Raw genomic sequence first — 20070 nt, forward strand, 5'->3', positions numbered from 1 at the left:
CTTAAATGGATTGGTGCTTTGTATGATTTTTTTAAAGTATTGCCTAATAATATTTATCAGCATAATAATTTTCCATTGTTAAAGTAGTTTAATTACAAACTGGAATAATTTTTTTTAAATTTCATTTTAATTATAAAATGGAAGAAATTTCTCTTCAGTTTGAACACATCACATTTGTCTTATGAGAACAAGATTTACAGTCGTAAGTTGCACATAAAGGGTTTATTTTAAATGTTTTAAGGATAGAGTTACATCATAATTATAAAAATTACTTACAGAATTAAGTAACAGATTTAAAGATTTAAAGTGTTTATACTTCTAAATGCAGAGAACAGGGAACTGTCTACATCATTAAAAAATAAAAAAATGAAACCAAGCTCTAGAGATGGTCATTTACCTAATTTTAAAATGTGAACACGAAGACCTTTGAACTATACACATAGCAAGAACCATCCAAATTGCACTAATGATGAAAAATATAAAAAGCACAGCATTTCCAAGGAACCACACATTTTTTATTTTTTTGGTTCTTTGAAATGGTTGCAATTAATATATTCATGGAGAAGTCTTTTTTTAAAACGCACCAATTTAAGGAAGTTAAAAATTATCCAGCAAAAATAGCTTTTTCCACTATTGCCTGGGTTTTTAATATGATTCTACTTCATCACAATTCAGGATTTGGCACAAAAAAGCCTATTACTAATTTGAACTAATTTTTATTTCTTTTTGAACAAAGTACATGGTCCCTTCAAACGCTGCATGACACATACAAAATGGAAAGTTACCTCCTTGGCACTATGTTTGCCTCACCAGTGCATTTAATCCTACTATCACCATTAAAACAGCACAATAAGCAAATTCACAAAAAAAAAACCTAAAATAAAAAAACCTAAAAACCTAAACATTTTTTAAACATGCAACTTTAACTTTCTTACATTGAACATTCTACCTTCTAAGCATGCAAAAAAGGGATGATCTGCATTTAAGTTTTGTCTTAAAATTTTACAGGGCAGCCTGACATCACATAAACACACAATATACAATACTACAGCAGGTAAATGGAGAAAGGCCAATAACTTTTATACACAGATCCATAGCTTGTGCCACCACAAGCTTGTAATAACTTGGAAACCAATGCTGAATCTCTGGAGCAAGGGACCAACATTAGTTACCAGGGTGACAAGCACTGCATGCAGATCTGAAATATGAGCCTAAAATGAAGCCCAAAATAGATGGGCAGGGTGTAAAATTAAGTCTCTAGCTCAAAAACAGAAAAAGGTGGTCTAAGCTATCAAAAAAGCAGACAATGTGGACACTTAAAAAACCATAAAATTTATACAGAATATAGATTACTCTAAACTGGCAGAATGTGGTGTATTAAGAGACTTGCAGAAATCACCTCATCACAAGCTCTTTGAACATGATCTTTTTGTTCCACTTAATTCTTTGCAAGTATCTTGAGACATACTCTTGATTTATAGTTTATGTAGCCCACAATTGAAAGTACTACATTTACGTGTTTCTCTTGTGTATGTTTAATACACACTCATTCTTGTGCCACAAATATCAACTTGGGCTCATGGAGCCAGGCTCAGCTTTGAGATTTACATGCAGGACTCTAAAGAGTCAATAGAAAACATACAGATCTGCTGGATGAAAAACACTGGGTTGCAAATCTGCTCACTTTTGTTCAAGAACACAGGAACATCATGACTCAGGTACTCGGGGCTTAAAGACTGCATTGGAAAAGCTCTTCATGGAAAAGACAAAAGTTTGCCTTTGGTTGCCTATTGATGAAATACTGGACATAATGCAATAGTAGCAATGGTCAAGAAATTTTTAGATACTGTATTTATATGGTGAGTATTACCATTAAAGAGCATAATGAGGCACAAGCCTTAAGGCTACAATATGAATTCAGGCAAAACTAAAAAAAAGTCTAAACTGCATGGAGTTTAATATGCATACTCACACCAGAGGTAAACTTAACCTCAAAAAGCTGATCAGCAACACTTCCTAAAATTCCTCAGCCTTGTAGTTAAGCAAAGAGGTTTGGTTCTCATTTACTTGTGCAAAGCAGTCTTCAGTCACTGCAATGCCCTGCCTCAAATTGGTTGCTTTATGATATTTTCCACTGATTAGTTTAAAAAGCTGCCACGCCAATCTACACTTTACAAAAAAAATGACCCAAGAATGAATTTGAATGAAGCTGCGGGTGGCTTATTTACATCCATCCTCGGCTGCAGATGGCTGAACCATGGAGACTGTCTAGCTTCCGTTAGATAGTGCACCATTAGCATGCAGAGCCCTAGTGTTCTTTTAATGTAGTTCACATTAAACAGCATACCTCAAGCAAATACAATGTACAATACAAAAGGCGACAATAGGTTGGAATTGTATGTCTTGTTTGGACTCACCCCAAGAAGAAAGGCCAGGAGAAAAAAAGGTAGAAGCCTTCTTTAGCAGAAGATAAGGAAACAAGAAGGAATGCAGTATATCAAAATAGAAGGCAACAGATGACTTTCTTTCTCAGTAAGACAAGCCTTTAATGTATGAGGACTCTTGTGAGGTTCGTCATTACATGTAACAGATTTTAGTCCACATACAAGAATCTAAGTTGCTAGATTTGATAAGACACCCAATAATTGCTGTGTAGTATTCTTTAATGTTAACATGAATGACTAAGCTGCTACGGCACCAAGCACCTGGGTTCTGCTAAAAGTTAACAAAAAATCCTACAACAATATTGAGAACTGAAGGCATCCTTGCTTTAATTTTATCCAGGTCCTACATTTGATAAACACTTGCTCTGCATTTTTCTTATCAACTGCATCGTATGTATACCATATTCTATTATCCTGTAATTAAAATGTACAACATTCTCATGTAACAGAAGTGTAATAGTATCTGGAACATAGGACACTGATATTAATTGGTTTAGGCACTCCTTAACACTGCTTAAAATAGTTTTAATCATCTCTGCCCAAACCCCCAAAACAAGGACGTAATATGTTTAATACAAGAAAACTTAATATTACATACAGGAAAGCAATTTAATATCAAGCTACACTTGCATTGGCAGTTGAAAAGTTAAGTGAAAAGCCAAGGGAAAGATATAATTGGGGGAGGGGGAGAAATCAGATTAATGATTACATTGCTAGATTCTTTTACACAGCTTGAATTTGCAGCTGCTGGTTTTTTTGTCCTAACTTTATCCAGATACCCACCCCCCCAACAAGACCTCCTCTAAGAAAAGGAATTCCCCTACATAAAATGTGTCATGTTCACATCAAAGTCTATTTGTACAGTTCACAATGGAATAATTTTCCTGGCAGATTGTGGGCTCGCAGGGACATTTAAGCTTTCAAATAAACTGGAAAGCAGTTAAGTCTTCTGTGTCTACAAATTTTACACTGAAAGTTCCACAAGTTTGGCAAAAGTTTGCATGGTGGCGTCTAGGATGTCTTCACCAAATCATAGACATAAATATGGAAATCATCATCAAACTTGATGAAATAGACAGAGGGTTTGGCTTCAACTTGATGAATCACCATGCCAGTCCTTTTTGAGCCATCTTCTTTGGCATATTCCACTTGTTTTCCAACTAGGCTGTCCACAACTTCTCCAGGTTCCCGCTCTGCTGGAGGTGAATCATCTGAAAAGACAAAGTTTATATTAAAACGCAACAGCGTTTAACATAATATACCCTTATTAAGTCCATTTCTTCATCCAATTATCTATGTTACCACTGTCAGTTTATTCACTTCTAATAATAAGCAGACAAGCAGACAGCTTAAAAGAGAAGTTCCTTCTTTACAAATGAAAACAACCAGGAATGTATAATTGCAAAAAGTACACCTTTTACCAAGTTTATCTTAGTGATCCATTTCAAGCACCTTAAAAGAAATGGAAAGAATGGATGTTCCCAAAATGTTAAGACTAATTCGATTGATTGAATGGTTAATGACTTATTCAGATGGATAACTTTGTAACCTTGGTAAATATATTCTACTTTATGCAGCATAGCATAGCCAAAATTTCAAATGTCGAAATTATTCTCCTTAAACTCAAACTCAGGGTGAACAGTCCAACAAATTCTTGTTTAAAATAGGTTCTCTTGTACCTTTCCCAACATCAGCACTACATTCATGTACATTATTTTTTGTAAGCCTCATCTTCCCTTGCACCCAAATAGTGGGATCTGAATATTCCTATAGCTGGATGTAAATATAGGGCACAAGAGGTGATAACATTATATTCTATAAAGGAAAAGGAAAATAGAAATTTAAGAACATTAAATCTAGGTAACTATTCACATGCCATGGATGTGAATACTGCCAACAGCAGCAGTCAATTCTCTCTTGCCTTCCCTTCCAATTAAGTATTTGTCATGCTAACCTAAAGGTTCATCTTGATTGCACAATATTCAAAACATGCAACTGTGTTGAGGAACCTTTCTGTTCTCTACTTGGGTAGCTCTCAGTTCAGTTCACAAGAATTATTCTTTGTATCGGTGATAAAATTTATTCTCAAAACTCCCGTATTCTAGCAAACTCTGAGAATTTTAAATTGATTTTTATATATGGATCAACTTACTAGAATCAGGCATAATACGGAGATCGCCTTCTTTATAGTCATCTAAGAGCTGGTACATGTACAAGACAGGATCCTTTTCATAGGTAATATAAAACCATGTCTTCATTATAGGTGCTTGAGCCAAGACCATTCCCCTCCATTCATCTTTTGAGCCATCTTCTGTCTCAAACATATGCTCTACTGCTTTGCCAATCATTATGTCTGCCAGGTGGGCATCACTGATCCGAGACGAAGCTGAAAGATACAGTTCAGTGCTTGATTAACATAAGCTATACCCATTCTATTTTAAGGTGCCAGAAAAATAGTATAAATGCAGCAATTGAGCATTGCTCGACTTCAAAACTAGATAAATGCTTGATTTTACTCAAGATTTTATTCAAGATTAACATAATTAAAAATTCTCTGTATGGGATTTAGGTAAGAAGGGTATTCAACAATCACACTTAAAGGCTGAAGAAAACTTTATTAGATTAACTGAAATAAAATTATTCATTAAGCATTGACTACACTTGCAAGAAAAAGTATGTGAACCCTTTGGGATTACGTGGAGTTTTGCATGAATTGGCCATAAAATGCGCTCTAAATGTCATGTAAGTCACAACAATAGAAAAACACAGTCTGCTTAAAATAACACTACACAAACATTAGCTTTTGTCATGTTTTAATTGAAGATAAGATGGAAACATTCACAGTGCAGGGTGGAAAAAGGTATGTGAACCTTTGGACTTAATAACTGGTTGACCCTCCTTTGGCAGCAATAACCTCAACCAAACGTTTCCTGTAGTTGCAGATCAGACCTGCACAACGATCTGGAGTAATTTTGGACCACTCCTCTTCACAAAACTGTTTCAGTGTAGCAATATTCTTGGGATGTCTGGTGTGAATCGCTCTCTTAAGGTCATGCCACAGCATTTCAATCGGGTTGAGGTCAGGACTCTGACTGGGCCACTCCAGAAGGCGTATTCTGTTCTGTTGAAGCCATTGTTTTGTTGAATTACTTGTATGCTTTGGGTCATTGTCCTGTTGCATCACCCATCCTCTGCGGAGCTTCAGTTGGCGGACAGATGGTCGTACGTTTTCCTGCAAAATGTCCTGATAAACTTTGGAATTCATTTTCCCATCAATGACAACAATCCGTCCAGGCCCTGAGGCAGCAAAGCAGCCCCAAACCATGATGCTCCCTCCGCCATGTTTTACAGTGGGGATGAGGTTTTGATGTTGGTGTGCTGTGCCTTTTTTTCTCCACACATAGTGTTGTGTGTTTTTCCCAAACAACTCAATTTTGGTTTCATCTGTCCGCAGTATATTTTGCCAGTAGTGCTGTGGAACATCCAGGTGCTCTTTTGCAAACTTCAAACGTGCTGCAATATTTTTTTTGGACAGCAATGGCTTCCTCTGTGGTGTCCTCCCATGTACTCCATTCTTGTTTAATGTTTTCCTTATTGTAGATGTCTCAACAAAAATGTTAGCATGTGCCAGAGATTTCTGTAGGTCTTTAGCTGATGCTCTAGGATTCTTCTTTACCTCATTAAGCATTATGCACTGTGCTCTTGCAGTCATTTTTACAGGACGACCACGCCTAGGGAGAGTAGCAACTGTGCTAAACTTTCTCCTTTTGTAGACAGTCTGTCTTACCGTGGACACATGAACATCAAGGCTTTTGGAGATGCTTTTGGAGATACTTTTGTAACCCTTTCCAGCTTCATGCAAGTCAACAATTCTTGATCGTAGGTCTTCTGAGAACTCTTTTCTGCGAGGCATGGTTCACATCAGACAGTGCTTCTTGAGACCAGTAAACCCAAAACAGGTGTGTGTTTTTAAAGGGCAGGACAGCTGTCAGCAACACATCCAATATCATCACACTGATTGGAGTCAAGGTTGGCTCACTCCTGGCTTCAATTAGCTCTTGGAGAAGTCATTAGGCTAGGGGTTCACATACTTTTTTCACCCTGCACTGTGAATGTTTACATGTTATGTTCAATTAAAACGACGACAGCTAATGTTTGTGTAGTATTATTTTAAGCAGACTGTGTTTTTCTATTGTTGTGACTTACATGACGTTTAGAGCGCATTTTATGGCCAATTCAAGCAAAACTCCACGTAATCCCAAAAGGTTCACATACTTTTTCTTGCAACTGTAAGATTCAATTTTAGAGTTATCTTATTCAATTTTGACTTATTTTAAGCTTGTTCAATTTTACCACAACCATTAACATTTATATCAATATTATTTGGAAATGCTTTTCTTAGAAGCTAAATTTATTGACAAAAAGAGGGATTCTTTGGTTGTACTGCCTTTACTATGTAAAGCTCATCCTTGAAAAGGTTCAATAGGAGAACCTGGTAAGCATTTATTTCAGTAAGAATTCAGCAGAAGGGATAGGCTATGATTCTTAGTAAACTGGACACATTGCATTTGCAGGTTCTCTATCATTTGACAATTTTTTATATTTTAATTTGCTGCTTTGTAGGATATGAAAATGTTTATATTTGCACTTTAAACAGTACTATGTTCAATTGGCAGCTGTTCATAAAGACATATGGGGATTATTTAAATCAGTAAATTTTCTATCTAACATTCCCTAGTGCAGAAAATCATTATCAATTCACTTCTATTGCCTGTGGCAGTATTTGACGATTAACACCCAACACTTCTAGACTCTATCAAAATACTTACCAACTCGATCTGGAAGGACTTCAAGCGCTGAAACCCTCTCATCTTTGTGCAGTTCGAGTCCATAGACACAATCAAATCCATCGTATTTAATAAGGAAGAGAGAGGGGTTTACAGGAACCTGGTCTAGGACTGTGCCTTTCCACTGTGTAACAGGCCCACTCCCTTCTTTCCATCCATGTTGTATTCTGCAGCCTACAATATTTCTTCTAGGTTGAGAAATGGGTTTACTTGGTCCCACGTTGTTTCGATGCTTTCTGTATTTATATATAAAGCCATTAAGATGTAAATACATTGAAAAAATTCTATTACTTTGTAGGAGCTGCTCAGTCACGTTGAACTGCAAGATTGGTAGCAAATCAATTTAAAAAATAATATGAAGCATCTCATACTTTACTCTTTCATATTAGGAAATTTATTTATTTAATACATACACATGGACAAAATTTTCAGCAATGAGCCAAGTCCACAGTACATTTGCACCACGTTCAGTAAATAATACTATGACTGTATCTCCTCCCAAATATATCCTCATTTAAGAGATGAAGTTTTGAATCTTTGTAAAATTATTTCATGTGATTCTAGAATTATCTCAGAAGTAGACTCTGGCTGAACTCCAGAAAATTTCCACTTTAATGTAGTGCTCTGATCTTGGCCAAAGAAACATTAGTCTTTTCTTAGAAATATATGTTTTGTAATTAACATAAATTTATTTTACCTATCTGGTTTCAAAAATATGGATTTTACTAGAATCCTTGGCTCCAAAGCATAACATTTCGTATTTATTAATAACAATGTTTTTTCCCTGCCCTATTCCCACCCTGCAACTTGACAGGAGGTTTGTATTCTCTCAAAAAAAGCCTCCCAGGGCTGGGAAACACTTGAGACAGTTTGGGTATATGAGAAATTACAGCCAAAGCTTTGAAAAACCAAAAGCCTTGTGTTTCCATGCTGAAAATTCTTTAATCTTGAACATATGGGATTTGATTTCAGGGGTGCAGAAAATTTTTACCACTCTTACCCTGAATAACTCATGTTGCTTAACATGAATTCAATGTGGTTCATATAATAATTTTTATTTCTTGCTAAAATTATTATATAGCAATAAGTTGGGATGGGATAAAAATACCTTTCAACTCTATAACCTTATCATTGTCCATCTTATACATTTCATATTCTACATTCCTTAGCACTCTTTTGCTATGATAAAATTGATATATTACAGAAGAAAACACAAGAGGCAATAAGTCTTCTCATAATGCCCACGTTAGATAAAAAATAAAGTCTTAAAATATCCAGATAACTAGTTTTTTGAGCAGATTTGTAGATGATACAACAGCTAATCTTCACAAAGCTCTATAACTGCAGCTCCCACATAAAAATGGAAAGCATGAGATTAAAATGATAACACTACTTACTTGTGGGAAGCTCTTTTCTTCATCATGCTGGCAGAGACACCTGCATGCCCTACAAGAAAAAAAGCAAACAAGAACTAAGACAAGAGGCAAAATTGCATGATGGGAAAATTTAAACTTTATTCTTATTTCACAGAGCATTTGCTGTGGTTATACACAGAGCATATCAGTCAAATCTAATCTATCCTAATTTAAACCAGACCCAGTAATTAAACTTTTTCCCATCCCCACAGATGACTTGATATTCATAATTCAAAATTAGGCTTGCCTGAATATAACAGAAGAGCAGACATTTTCTATCCCAACATTATGGAAGACCTCCCGTCTTTTACAAACTGTAGAATTATCAGATGAAATTGTGGTATATAAAGTTTGGTGCTTTAACCTTCATGTTGCTAGATAATGTTAGTCTTGATTACTTCTCTCCCTAAATACCCTCAGTCTCCAATAACATAAGACAGACTCTATAACTAGGCTTGCTTAGGTCCTTGAATAGAAAAAAATATATTTCATGTTATTGGGATTTTATATTCCAAATTAAGACAAATATTATGGTTAGACAACTTTCTTACACAGTTGTTTTGGTTCTCATACTGCTAAAGAGCTAATTAACAAAGATAACACAGGTATGAATCAAGAATATTTTGGGTTATCTCCATAGTGAAAATATTACATAAAACCTGAAATTATAGAAAATTATTTTTAAAACATATCCTACATCTGCCTAGCATATGGCAATTAGTCATATTCTAGGAACTCTGTGTATTGTTATATACCTTATAAACCTTGATCATATAGTATCTCTGCAAATATAATGTAAAACTGATCCATAAAAGAACAAGCCAGCCATACAGAAGCATTTATCCTGTCAACACTTTTTCTTAATGTGAAAAGAGCCAATGTACATTTTACATTAATTCTGTGTCTCTTTGTAACTGTATGTGGTTGCTAAATGCTGGCATACCAAGCTAGTCATTATACCAAATGATCTTTTTTTATGCAACCCTATCAGTTTTACTATTTGTCTTTTATCCCAGAAATGTTAGAATTTGTTGGTGTTTTCATCTGTGTTTACAAATAACTTAGATTCTTTAGATAGGTGCTGCAAATATAAAATAGTATGACAGGTGGTTCTTCACTCAGGATTGTTCTTTTAATGATGGTTCTGTGATGGAATGTGCACCTGCAGCAGCAGAGGGGGAGGATTTTGCCAACTCAAAACTTTCTCAGAGGGAGCTCTGGATCAAGAGACTGCCGTAGTCCTGAGATGGAGGGGTGAGAGAGAAAGAGGTTAAGAGTAGCCTCATCCTAGAATCTCTCCGGATATATCTAGTAGCTTAGAAAATTATAGCCTTACTTTGGCAAGATTCTGTCTATTAGGTATAAGCAAATAAAGGATTGGACTCAATTGGATCTCTGTCTCATCTCTGGGCTTGAGCCTAATGGGTTCAAAGTTATAACAGTGCTGGGAAAAAATAGTTTATAATTTACTCTTAAAGTTCTGACCCTTCTACCATCCCTGCAGCCACATGGTCACAATTCAGACACTTGGCAATCAGCTTGCATTTATGAAAGTTGTGGTGTCTCAAGGTCTCATGATCATGATTTGCGACTTTCTCAGATGGCTTCTGACAAGCAAAGTCAGTTGGAGAAGCCAGATTTAGTTAACAGGAATGTGATCTGCTTAAAGACCACAATAAAATGGTTTTAAAACTGGGTCTGGTCATGTGCTGGCTTACTAAACAACTGGCTTTGCTTAGTGATTCAGTCCCAATGGTGGTCATAACTTGAGGACTACTGGTACAGCTCATATTTATTGAATACACAACTAATAACCTAGTATTTAAATTGTTTTGCACAAAACAATTTTGCATAATAATTCAAAATTGGCAAAAATAGCATATTAAATGAAATTAATAAGTGATATCAAGAAATGTTGTGTTAACCTATTCTGGCAAGTTATTAAACAAGAATAATTAAATCTGCTTAGGCTAGGCCAGGAGTAGGCAACCGTGGCTCTTTTATGACTCATGCACTTCAACTTCCAGAATTCCTGAGCCAATGGCTGGCTCAGGAATTCTGGGAGTTGAAGTCCACAAGTCATAAAAGAGCCAAGGTTGTCTACCCCTGAGCTAGGCCAAGTAATCCTTGCCTTTTCCTTTCCTTTCCCTAAACTGGAAGCTAACAGACTTGCCTTCAGAAAATATGTTCTTGAACCTTCTAAAGAAACCCTTAATTTTATCAAGGGCATCAGCTGCAGTGCAATTTAAGATATGCAACACATTTTTAATATTAGAATTTTAATTTCTATCCCCAAAGGGGATAGGATCAGTTAGGACAAAAAAGCTGAAATGCATATACTAGGTACTGGTCTATATTCAAATAAAATCATGAAGAGCAAGCAAACTGCCTAACTTTTTCAAAGCAAGATATCAGAGCCACAGCTTTGATATTCTAATATAGTTACTACTAATAGAACCTCTTTTATTAAAAGTGTGCCAGACATGTTGCTGAATACCTAACATTGCACAGTTAAAATATAGTCTATGGCCCAAAATAAAGCTTTGTTAAGTAACATATGGCTACTTGAATGTTTAAAATGGACCGTGTCACTGAAAACACATTATTAATATTCCTGTAGAACAGAAAGATTTAGAAGAAGCCTAGAATATTTAGTGGCAACAACACAATAAGAAAGATCCTATTATAAAAAACCTTGTCATATAGTTTGACTGAAGATACTAGTAAGTTTTCTCCTTATTCCACTTAAAGAATAAATCTTGCCTTAACATTTTTTGTGGGTGGGCAAAAGCCAGATTTTTTCATATTAGCAATATATGTCCCAGATAGAATTGCTATCAGTTATCTATTGTCATCATTGGTTTCAGTGTTCACCAAAATTATTAGATAAAAGATTATTAACTCAAAGATTTCCATCTTTGAGAATAGCAGATTGTCCCTACAATAAGGATGACAACTGATTTAATACACAACACAATAACACATTACTTTATATAACTACAAGGGAAGCAATTTATGCTGACACATCCAGCCTTTATGGGATGGATATGGAAGAAGGTTTGTCACTGTTTTGAAAGTCATAGCATTTGGATCTTCTAAATATAGAAAACAAAGTAAATGTAATGTGTGTTCTGACTATTATTTATTGCAAATGTACACCCTATCTTCATTCACAAAGCTATAAATAGATCTAAGCAACAACATGTTGATACATAATATGAAAACAGTATAGAAAGCTTCTATACAGATTAAGTCTCTAACACAATATTTTAATATTTAACTTATTTTATCACCTGTTAATTGCAATCTAACAAAACACAATTATATTTCATTTTCCACTATTGGGTTTCAATAATGACTACCAGTTCCTATTCTATGCTAGTATTATTCAAGCTGGATATATTTATATTGTGCGCTGATAATTAAAAAAACCAACCTAATAATAGCAGAAGTATTTTTATAGTCATTCATGAAAAATCTATTACATTTTTTCTTTTATCAGAAATTCTTTTGTGATTCTAGAGATGAAAATCAATGGACTAAATTCTGTTAAGTAGTGGTCTTTTGGTAGGATACTGAATTTAGTAGCTGGAACATTAAAGTGTGGAATAGGCCTAACAAACAGTTGTAGTTGATTAGAGTGCTGACTCATGCATGATGCAACCTCAGCTATGATTGGTTGTTGTAAGTATAAAGGGGGAGTTTCCCTTTTTTCCCTCCTTTTTCTTGTGTGTTCTATATACTGTTCAGGTTTACCTCATGATATTCCTGTGTCCCTGACTATCTTGTATTCTTCCTGTTCTGGATGATGACAAAGACTGCTGTAAATTTGATAAATGTTAAATATATTTGTGTCTGTGTCTCCAACTTCATCTTGATGGCTGCTGCGCAATTCCCTGTCATCTTTATATAAAAAAAGTTTTAGCCAGGTTGATTGGGTAGTATAAAAGCAGTTAAATTCTGTGCATTTTTGCTGGATCTGGGAAGACAGATACAAGCCTAGTACTAAGATTTAAACTTTGCACATTATAATTTTGAGATAAATTTTTAAAATTATTTTTATGAGGTTATATTATAATTTTGTATTTTATGTGCTTGTTTTATATTGATGCATACTGCACCCAGGACCAAAGTAAATATTTGTAATAGGTCACAAACGTTTTCCTCATTTTAAAATATCAGTGCCTTTATCTCCTCTGATGTAATTGCTTACTAATGGTGATTTTTTTTCCTGGCTTACAACAGTTACAATAAATTTAAGTTACAAAAATAATTTGGCTATCCTGATAACTTAATGCTCGATTAATGTTGACCAATAAGGAATATTTATATTAACATTTATATCCCATGCAAATATGCTTTGAATGGCTTGTAACATTAAAAAACATACAAATTAAAAATGGAAAAGACTACAGTAAAAGTATTTATAAACATTTCTAATAAGAATTAGCTAGTAAGAGTAAGTAAGGCAAACATAATAACCTCAGACAAAATTTATACTACCTATGGGGTGAAATGGCTTAAAGATGATCACGAACACTTTGAATTGAACCCAGAAATAAACGAATTAGTGCAGCTGAAGAATCAATTATGTAGTGATGTCAAAAATATCTGGCACTATTTCTGGTCCTACATTTTAAACCTGTAATAATCAAACCTAAATATTATGATGTAGCCATAACTACATGCAATATTCACTACAATACATGCGGACATTCACACACCACCCATGATCCATTAGATAACTGTTTTAGAGAGATTTCCTTACTAGATTCCTCAATGCCTTCAACAATGGCAGAGCTTCATATGTTCTGGAAAAGTTCTGGGAGATATACAGTAATTATCTGTCTTGAAAGTAGTTCATACACACACACACACACACACACACACACACACACACACACACAAAAGGTAAAGGTTCCCTCACACATGCGTGCTAGTCGTTTCCAACTTTAGGGGCCGGTGCTCATCTCTGTTTCAAAGCCAAAGAGCCAGCGCTTGTCCAAGGACGTCTCCGTGGTCATGTGGCCGGCATAACTAGACACCAAAGGCGCACGGAACGCTGTTACCTTCCCACCGTAGTGGTCCCTATTTTTCTACTTGCATTTTTATGTGCTTTCGAACTGCTAGGTTGGCAGAAGCTGGGACAAGTAACAGGAGCTCACTCTGTTACGCGGCACTTGGGATTCGACCCGCCAAACTGCCGACCATCTGATCGACAAGCTCAGCGTCCTAACCCACTGAGCCACCACATCCCTGTACAGACACATATATGAGATGACCACAGAAAATGTTTATGACATTTTGTATTATCTCATAAAATGCTTTATGATAGTTATGTCATAAAGTCATTTATAAAATTTTTCAAATTTCAATTAAATGGAAGTTTGGGATTTTGGACTTTATTTTATTTTAAAGGCAAGTAATTAACCTTTTTCTGTTTAAATCTACACAAGTTAGGATCCTGTGAAGTTATTTTTGTTAGGGTCTTCATTAACTTTCCAATTCATCTTTTTAACTCCCCCCTTCTTTGATATTATTCTGCTGGGGATCTCAAGGACATATCTAAAATCAGAATGTGAAAGCGATAAACTACTTGTCTCCCCCTTCAAAGTAGACATGTTTTCTCAGAGTGGTTCAAATTATGATGTAGGATGGTGAAGTTATTTTCACTAGCAACTAAAACTTTTCCATACTTGCTACATTCACTCTCTGTTATCAATATTGCATAACATTCATCCTGCAAGTTTTTTCCTTATAAACTTAAAAACACATGTTCATACGTATATTCCAATTATTTCTTTTTCCTATGATAAAGTAGTAATTGCAACATTGCAGTATAATCCAGGCTTTCTTTTGGTGATCACTTTACTTGACTGATAATGAAGTTACTCATCTTAAAAAAAATTGAATCAATTTAATCTTTATTAGGGAGCCCCTCCATCGAGTTTTTCAATACACAAGCCAATGGGGATTCATTCCTTTTTTTACTCTGGAAAAACCTATGCCATTGTCTATAGTCCCGACCTTTCCTTTGGTTTCTTCCCTTCGGGACTCAGTGGGTTGCTTCCCTGAGACTTCCCTTGTCCAGAACTTGAGTCTTTTCGAATCTCAGGTAAACATATATGGGGAAACTGAAAACAGCACTTAACCTTTCCATGATCTGGACTGTTGAGTTGTCCCAGAGAGTTGGTCTCACTTCTTCTTTAGTTACTTATTCTTTGGGCACCTCACCGTTGAGTTTGGAGCAATCCGAGTTCCTTGTGTGGCCCCTTGGGAAAATTAATTGCCCAACCCTGATCTATGGTAATTGTTATCTGTGGTTAACATTTCAATTTTGGCACGCAAGTTTTTATCTGATCTGTTGTTAAAGCTTGCTTCTCTGCTTGTCAGACTGAGATTGCTAAATCTTAACAGACATAGGTAATTCCATATGGAGTAACCTGTAACATGACTGACTAAAGTTGGTTTATTAGCTGGAAGTAAGGTACTAGCCTTCAGACACACTATTTGAGTTATTCTATTTAAGGTACCTTGGTTCAAAAATAGTTGCCCTATGAGGCACCTTGTTTTGCCCAAAGTTTACAGACCTGAGAATTTTAGTAACACACACACCCACACACCTACCTTACCTATATACGTCAAAAATCCAGCACAATTCCTGGTACTACATTTTAAACCTATTGTAGGACAACACTCTGCAATAACCAAATATTTATATGCAGTATATTACACACACACACACACACCACAGATCCTATAAGCAAAGTCTGCCTGAAATGATTTAAGGAATGATATAAATAGCAAAACACAATTTGTCAAATTATGTCAATATGAGGACAGCAGAAAAACTACAACTAAATCCTCTGTATATGCAAACATTCTTAACTGTGCATGAAGTGGAAGAATGAGTTGCAATTGTACAGATGGCCTCCCTCCTTCAGCATGCTTAATTCATGCTGCATACAGAGACTATAAGCAAACTTGCCTAAATATTTTTGCATATCCTGTTTGATTAAAAAGAACCAAAGCCTTATCAGGACAAAGCAAATTTAGGTGGACACCTGCACACGCAAGATAATATTCGAAGAAAAGAGGACAATTAACAATCAGTTTTAAACTGATTAGAATTTTCAAAGAGACTTCCTGAGAAACTGATCTAGATCTCCTGTTTAGTAACCAATAGTTCTAAAGAACAGCAGGAACATCACCTACCCTCTTACGTCCCTCTTGCCATGTTGAGCACTCCAGTATGAATGTGCCAGTCTACATTTGCAGTGGATGTCTAGTGTGACAAACGCAAGAAACTAGCAGAACTCTCAGGTACAGGCATCTGGCCTCCAACACCTAGAAGCACCACAATGCAAGATATGGATCTGCAGCCGTCAGTGTTTGCTATCCACTGATGGGATGTAGGATGGTATTACCTACCTGCATCAGCTCTGGATCGCTGACCTGGTGCCTTTCCAAATGGGGTCTTCATTCATCAGTATTTAAGTGAGCAGCAAAGCTGCTAAACTAGGGTGAAAATCCAGTTCTGTGTGGAGCTGCAAAATTTCTCTGTCTTGGAATAATAATACCAAACTCCAAAATGGAATTATTTTCCCTTGATGATCTTCAATTACAATATTCTGCAAATGAGAAAAATAATTAGTGAAAAATCTATAGAATAATGGTAAGAGTCTGTGCATCTAAATGGGCCAATGAAAGGCATAGATATCCACACCAAGTCACAATGATAAAACAATGTGTGTGTGTCTTCACACTGCAAACTCCATCCTTATGCACATGCATTATGCCTGACAAAGAAATAAGTTGCAAAGTTTGTGTTGTGACATTATGACACATTATTTGGCTTCCTTGCTTGCTCCTTTCCTCAAACTCCACTGACAGACCTCTAGACACAACAACCTCTTTCCTACCATCATGTTGTGGAATCATTAAGAACAGTTATTTGTAGTACAGTAAGGCTGTCATATTTTTCTTTGGATTGAACAAAGTTATCAGTTCTCACTAATCTGACTGAGAAAAAAAACCCAGATTTCTTATTTTTCTTGAAGTTTAGACCAGCAAAAAGGTAATTTCTTTATTCCCATCGCCTTGCTGAGTACCTCTTCCACACCTAATATTTTGAAAACCAGGTAACTCTTAAAATGCAGTCAAGTCTTTTTTAATTTGGACGGAAAGAGAACAGATTATCCAAAAGAACTTGTTACTCATCTACGATGAGGGTTTCTTGGAGTGACAATCTATGAATCCAAACACACAGGACATGTGGCTATGCACAGTTCATAAAATATATTTTATAGCTTATAGTTGTGGTTCTCAACATTTTCTTTATCACAGACCCCCTTTAAATACCTTGTGCGGCCAAAGTCCATGGCCACGGATCACCAAGACTTAACTAAAGATTTAAATCATAACATGTCTTCAAGACTTCTGAAGAGTCAGATGAGAGAGAATATGTGCAGATGAAGCCCTGGGGATCAGAAGAGGGTCATGTGTGGAGATAGGACCCAGGTGTGGGTGTGATGGACTGAGAGTGGAGAAGATGAGTTGTGACAGAAACATTTACTCTTAGACAATTAAACAATTTTTTCTTTCTGCTCACTAGGGCAGACATGTCAAACTCATGACATCACGTGATGTTGTGCGACGTATCAGAGCTTTTTCCCCATTGCTGGCAATGGGATGGGCATGGTTTCGTCATGATGCGTCCAGCCCACGGGCCGGCAGTTTGACACCCCTACACTAGGGGATTTGCAGTACAAGCTTGCTAACAGTTGATAGCATTGAAGGGGGCGGCCTGCAGGGGCAATGAAGCGAGACAGATTTACCTGTCAGAAACCACTTAGAAAGGATGTTGGGTACATGAATAGCTCACTTACAAGAAAACTCAAAACCACATAGCTGGCACAGGAAACTAGAAGCTTTGCAAGATACCCGTGACCTGAGGTGGGCAATAGGTGGCATGACATTTAACTATTTTGCACAGCAAGCGAAAAAGCTTTAGGGGGCTGCAATCCAGGTAACCAATCAATACTATATGTTATACATGTATTATTGAGGGGAGGGCAAAGGGCTGTATGTGAATCACCTTTGATTATAAAAACTGCTGTAAAACTATAATTGCGGCCTTGGTAGCTTTCAAAGCTGGGGCCACTTATATCTTGGTACTAAAATAAAAGTCCTTTTGTTTCACACCTTATGTGAAATTGGTCAATTGGCTTCAACACCAAGCTAATTTCTCTCAGTTTTGAGGAAGTGGGAAACCACGGTAGTCAATATAATAGCCCAATCCAAGTAGAATGCAGAGTCAGATATAAGGAGGAAAAGTTTGGACAAACAACAGTCTTACCCCATGAAATTAAAAGAAGGATCACATCTGTGCAAGACACATAATGCTCTCAGTTGGTGAGTTGATGTGACAATGCCATCTTTTATGATGGCAATTGACTTGGGAGTCAATCTGAAGGGCTTTGACCACATGCAGATAAGGCTTGAAAGATTTGATAACATGAAAATAAGAAGGAAACCTTCCAGCAGAATGATGGAAATAAGCAAGCTAGAATTCGTGAAGCATTTTATTACTTATTGGAAAGAAGTTAGTACTGTCTGTTGAAGGGTGGAAGGAAGAAATGGTTATGAGGTATATTTTTACGAGAGGAGCCGTGTTATTTTATGATTGAAGTACACACTCAGTGAATCTGGCTTTGTAAAGAGTCAGTGTTCCTTATGTATGAAGTCCTCAAAAGGATTTACATTTAGCTACATATCATTGAGAAAACCTGTTTAGGTGACTATTAAGAGTAGTAACTGACCTAATAGCACAGAATCAATCAATATGTAAGAAACTCCTTGAGGACAGATGAGAAGGCATGAGGAACTTAGGTTAAATTTTGAGGTGATGAGCAACTCAACCCACTCTGCCAAATGGGAAGTTAAGATCCAGATGATCTGTTTGCTCTTAATGGGTAGAAAATGGTTTGGAAAATAAATAAAATGCATCAAGAGGAGCAAATCGTGGCAGCCAAAGCTACCATTATGTAACGATGGTGAAGTTGATAGAATTCCTCTGGACTTTTGCAAAGAAACTCTTTAAAAGGAGAATCTGTGGAAAAAAGCATAACTGAAATCTATCCTGAGAGAAGAAAGCATAACCTAGAAGAGGGGGATCTATTCTGACCCTCAAGTAACCAGGACCTATGCCATGTATGGCTTTATAGACAGCAACCTTGGATTGCTCCTAGAAACAAAATGGCAACAAGGGCAGCTCACAAAGCAGAGGCATTAATGTGGGCATACTGAGACATGCCTATCACTGCCTGTGCAGTTGCATTCTAGACCACTTGAAGTTTTCAGTGGTCTTTAAGGGCAGCCTCACATACAGTATATTACAGAGGTCAAGATGTGAGATGAAACAGAACAGATAAAAAGGACATATCATAGATCCTGTCTATGATGTTGTCATTTGGCAAGACCCCAGAGAGCTTTTTCTGCTGCAGGCCCCACCTTTTGCAACATCATCTCCCAGTGAAACTGGCCTTGACCTTGTTGACTTTTCAGAAGAGCCTGATGACATCATGAGGATCCACTGATGTTGGTGGAGAGCTTGGCTGTATTTCTAGGGAAATGAATGGTGCTCAGAGTTTGTGTTTTTTATGGTTTTTAATATTTTTTTAAATGATTTTACTGATTTCTATGATTATTTTTAGTTATGTTTGTACTATTTGGGGGGAGATGTTTAACCTTGTAAGCTGCTCAAAGGCAAGGCAATGAATGGGCATCCATCTAGAAGGAAGGCAGGAAGGCAGGAAGGCAGAAAGGAAGGAAGGAAGGAAGGAAGGAAGGAAGGAAGGAAGGAAGGAAGGAAGGAAGGAAGGAAGGTACACAGACATGATTCCAACACATCCAAACTTGTGTTGCTCCAGACAGTGGGACAGAACCTCAGTAGCCTCATTTGGCCAGCCTGGAATCGAAAGACACAAGTACCCTCAGCATACTGATGATGCAGAATCCCATACAGGTGGATGATCTCTGATCTACAATAAATACTGAAAAGGAGGGGGGGGGGAAAGAATCCCTGTGGTAACCCACAAGGGAAGGGGCTAGGGAACATGGAATATGGAAGACAGCCATTAGATACCATACGCTTACATATAACATTTGATATCTAATATTTTACAGTACAATACATATGGACAATACACTTGGGAACATGGAATATGGAAGACAGCCATTAGATACCATACGCTTACATATAACATTTGATATCTAATATTTTACAGTACAATACATATGGGCAATAAACTTGACTCAAACTATACGTTTAAAACATAGCATTTTAGCACCCTCTTGTGGCAA

General features: G+C 36.5%; 1 protein-coding gene across 5 annotated transcripts in view; it reads right to left on the bottom strand.

The window, feature by feature from the left end:
* Window positions 1–207: 207 nt before the first annotated feature.
* The window catches only part of SPIN1 (spindlin 1), a 47432-nt gene continuing 27569 nt past the window's right edge, over window positions 208–20070 (bottom strand). For 2 of the 5 annotated variants that reach the window (XM_081320556.1, XM_081320557.1), the window contains 5 exons: window positions 16138–16337; window positions 8689–8737; window positions 7274–7527; window positions 4597–4830; window positions 208–3655 (listed from right to left, as the gene is read on the bottom strand). In XM_081320556.1, the coding sequence (XP_081176682.1) occupies window positions 3456–3655; window positions 4597–4830; window positions 7274–7527; window positions 8689–8737; window positions 16138–16189 (789 nt within the window). In that variant the 5' untranslated portion in view covers window positions 16190–16337 and the 3' untranslated portion in view covers window positions 208–3455. Of the gene's footprint in view, window positions 3656–4596; window positions 4831–7273; window positions 7528–8688; window positions 8738–9868; window positions 9948–12462; window positions 12577–15921; window positions 16054–16137; window positions 16338–20070 lie in introns of those variants that run through there. The other 3 variants (XM_081320559.1, XM_081320558.1, XM_081320560.1) reach the window with 3 other exon arrangements.

Source organism: Vipera berus, assembly GCF_964194415.1.
Source record: "Vipera berus genome assembly, chromosome: 2".
Classification (NCBI taxonomy): domain Eukaryota; kingdom Metazoa; phylum Chordata; class Lepidosauria; order Squamata; family Viperidae; genus Vipera; species Vipera berus.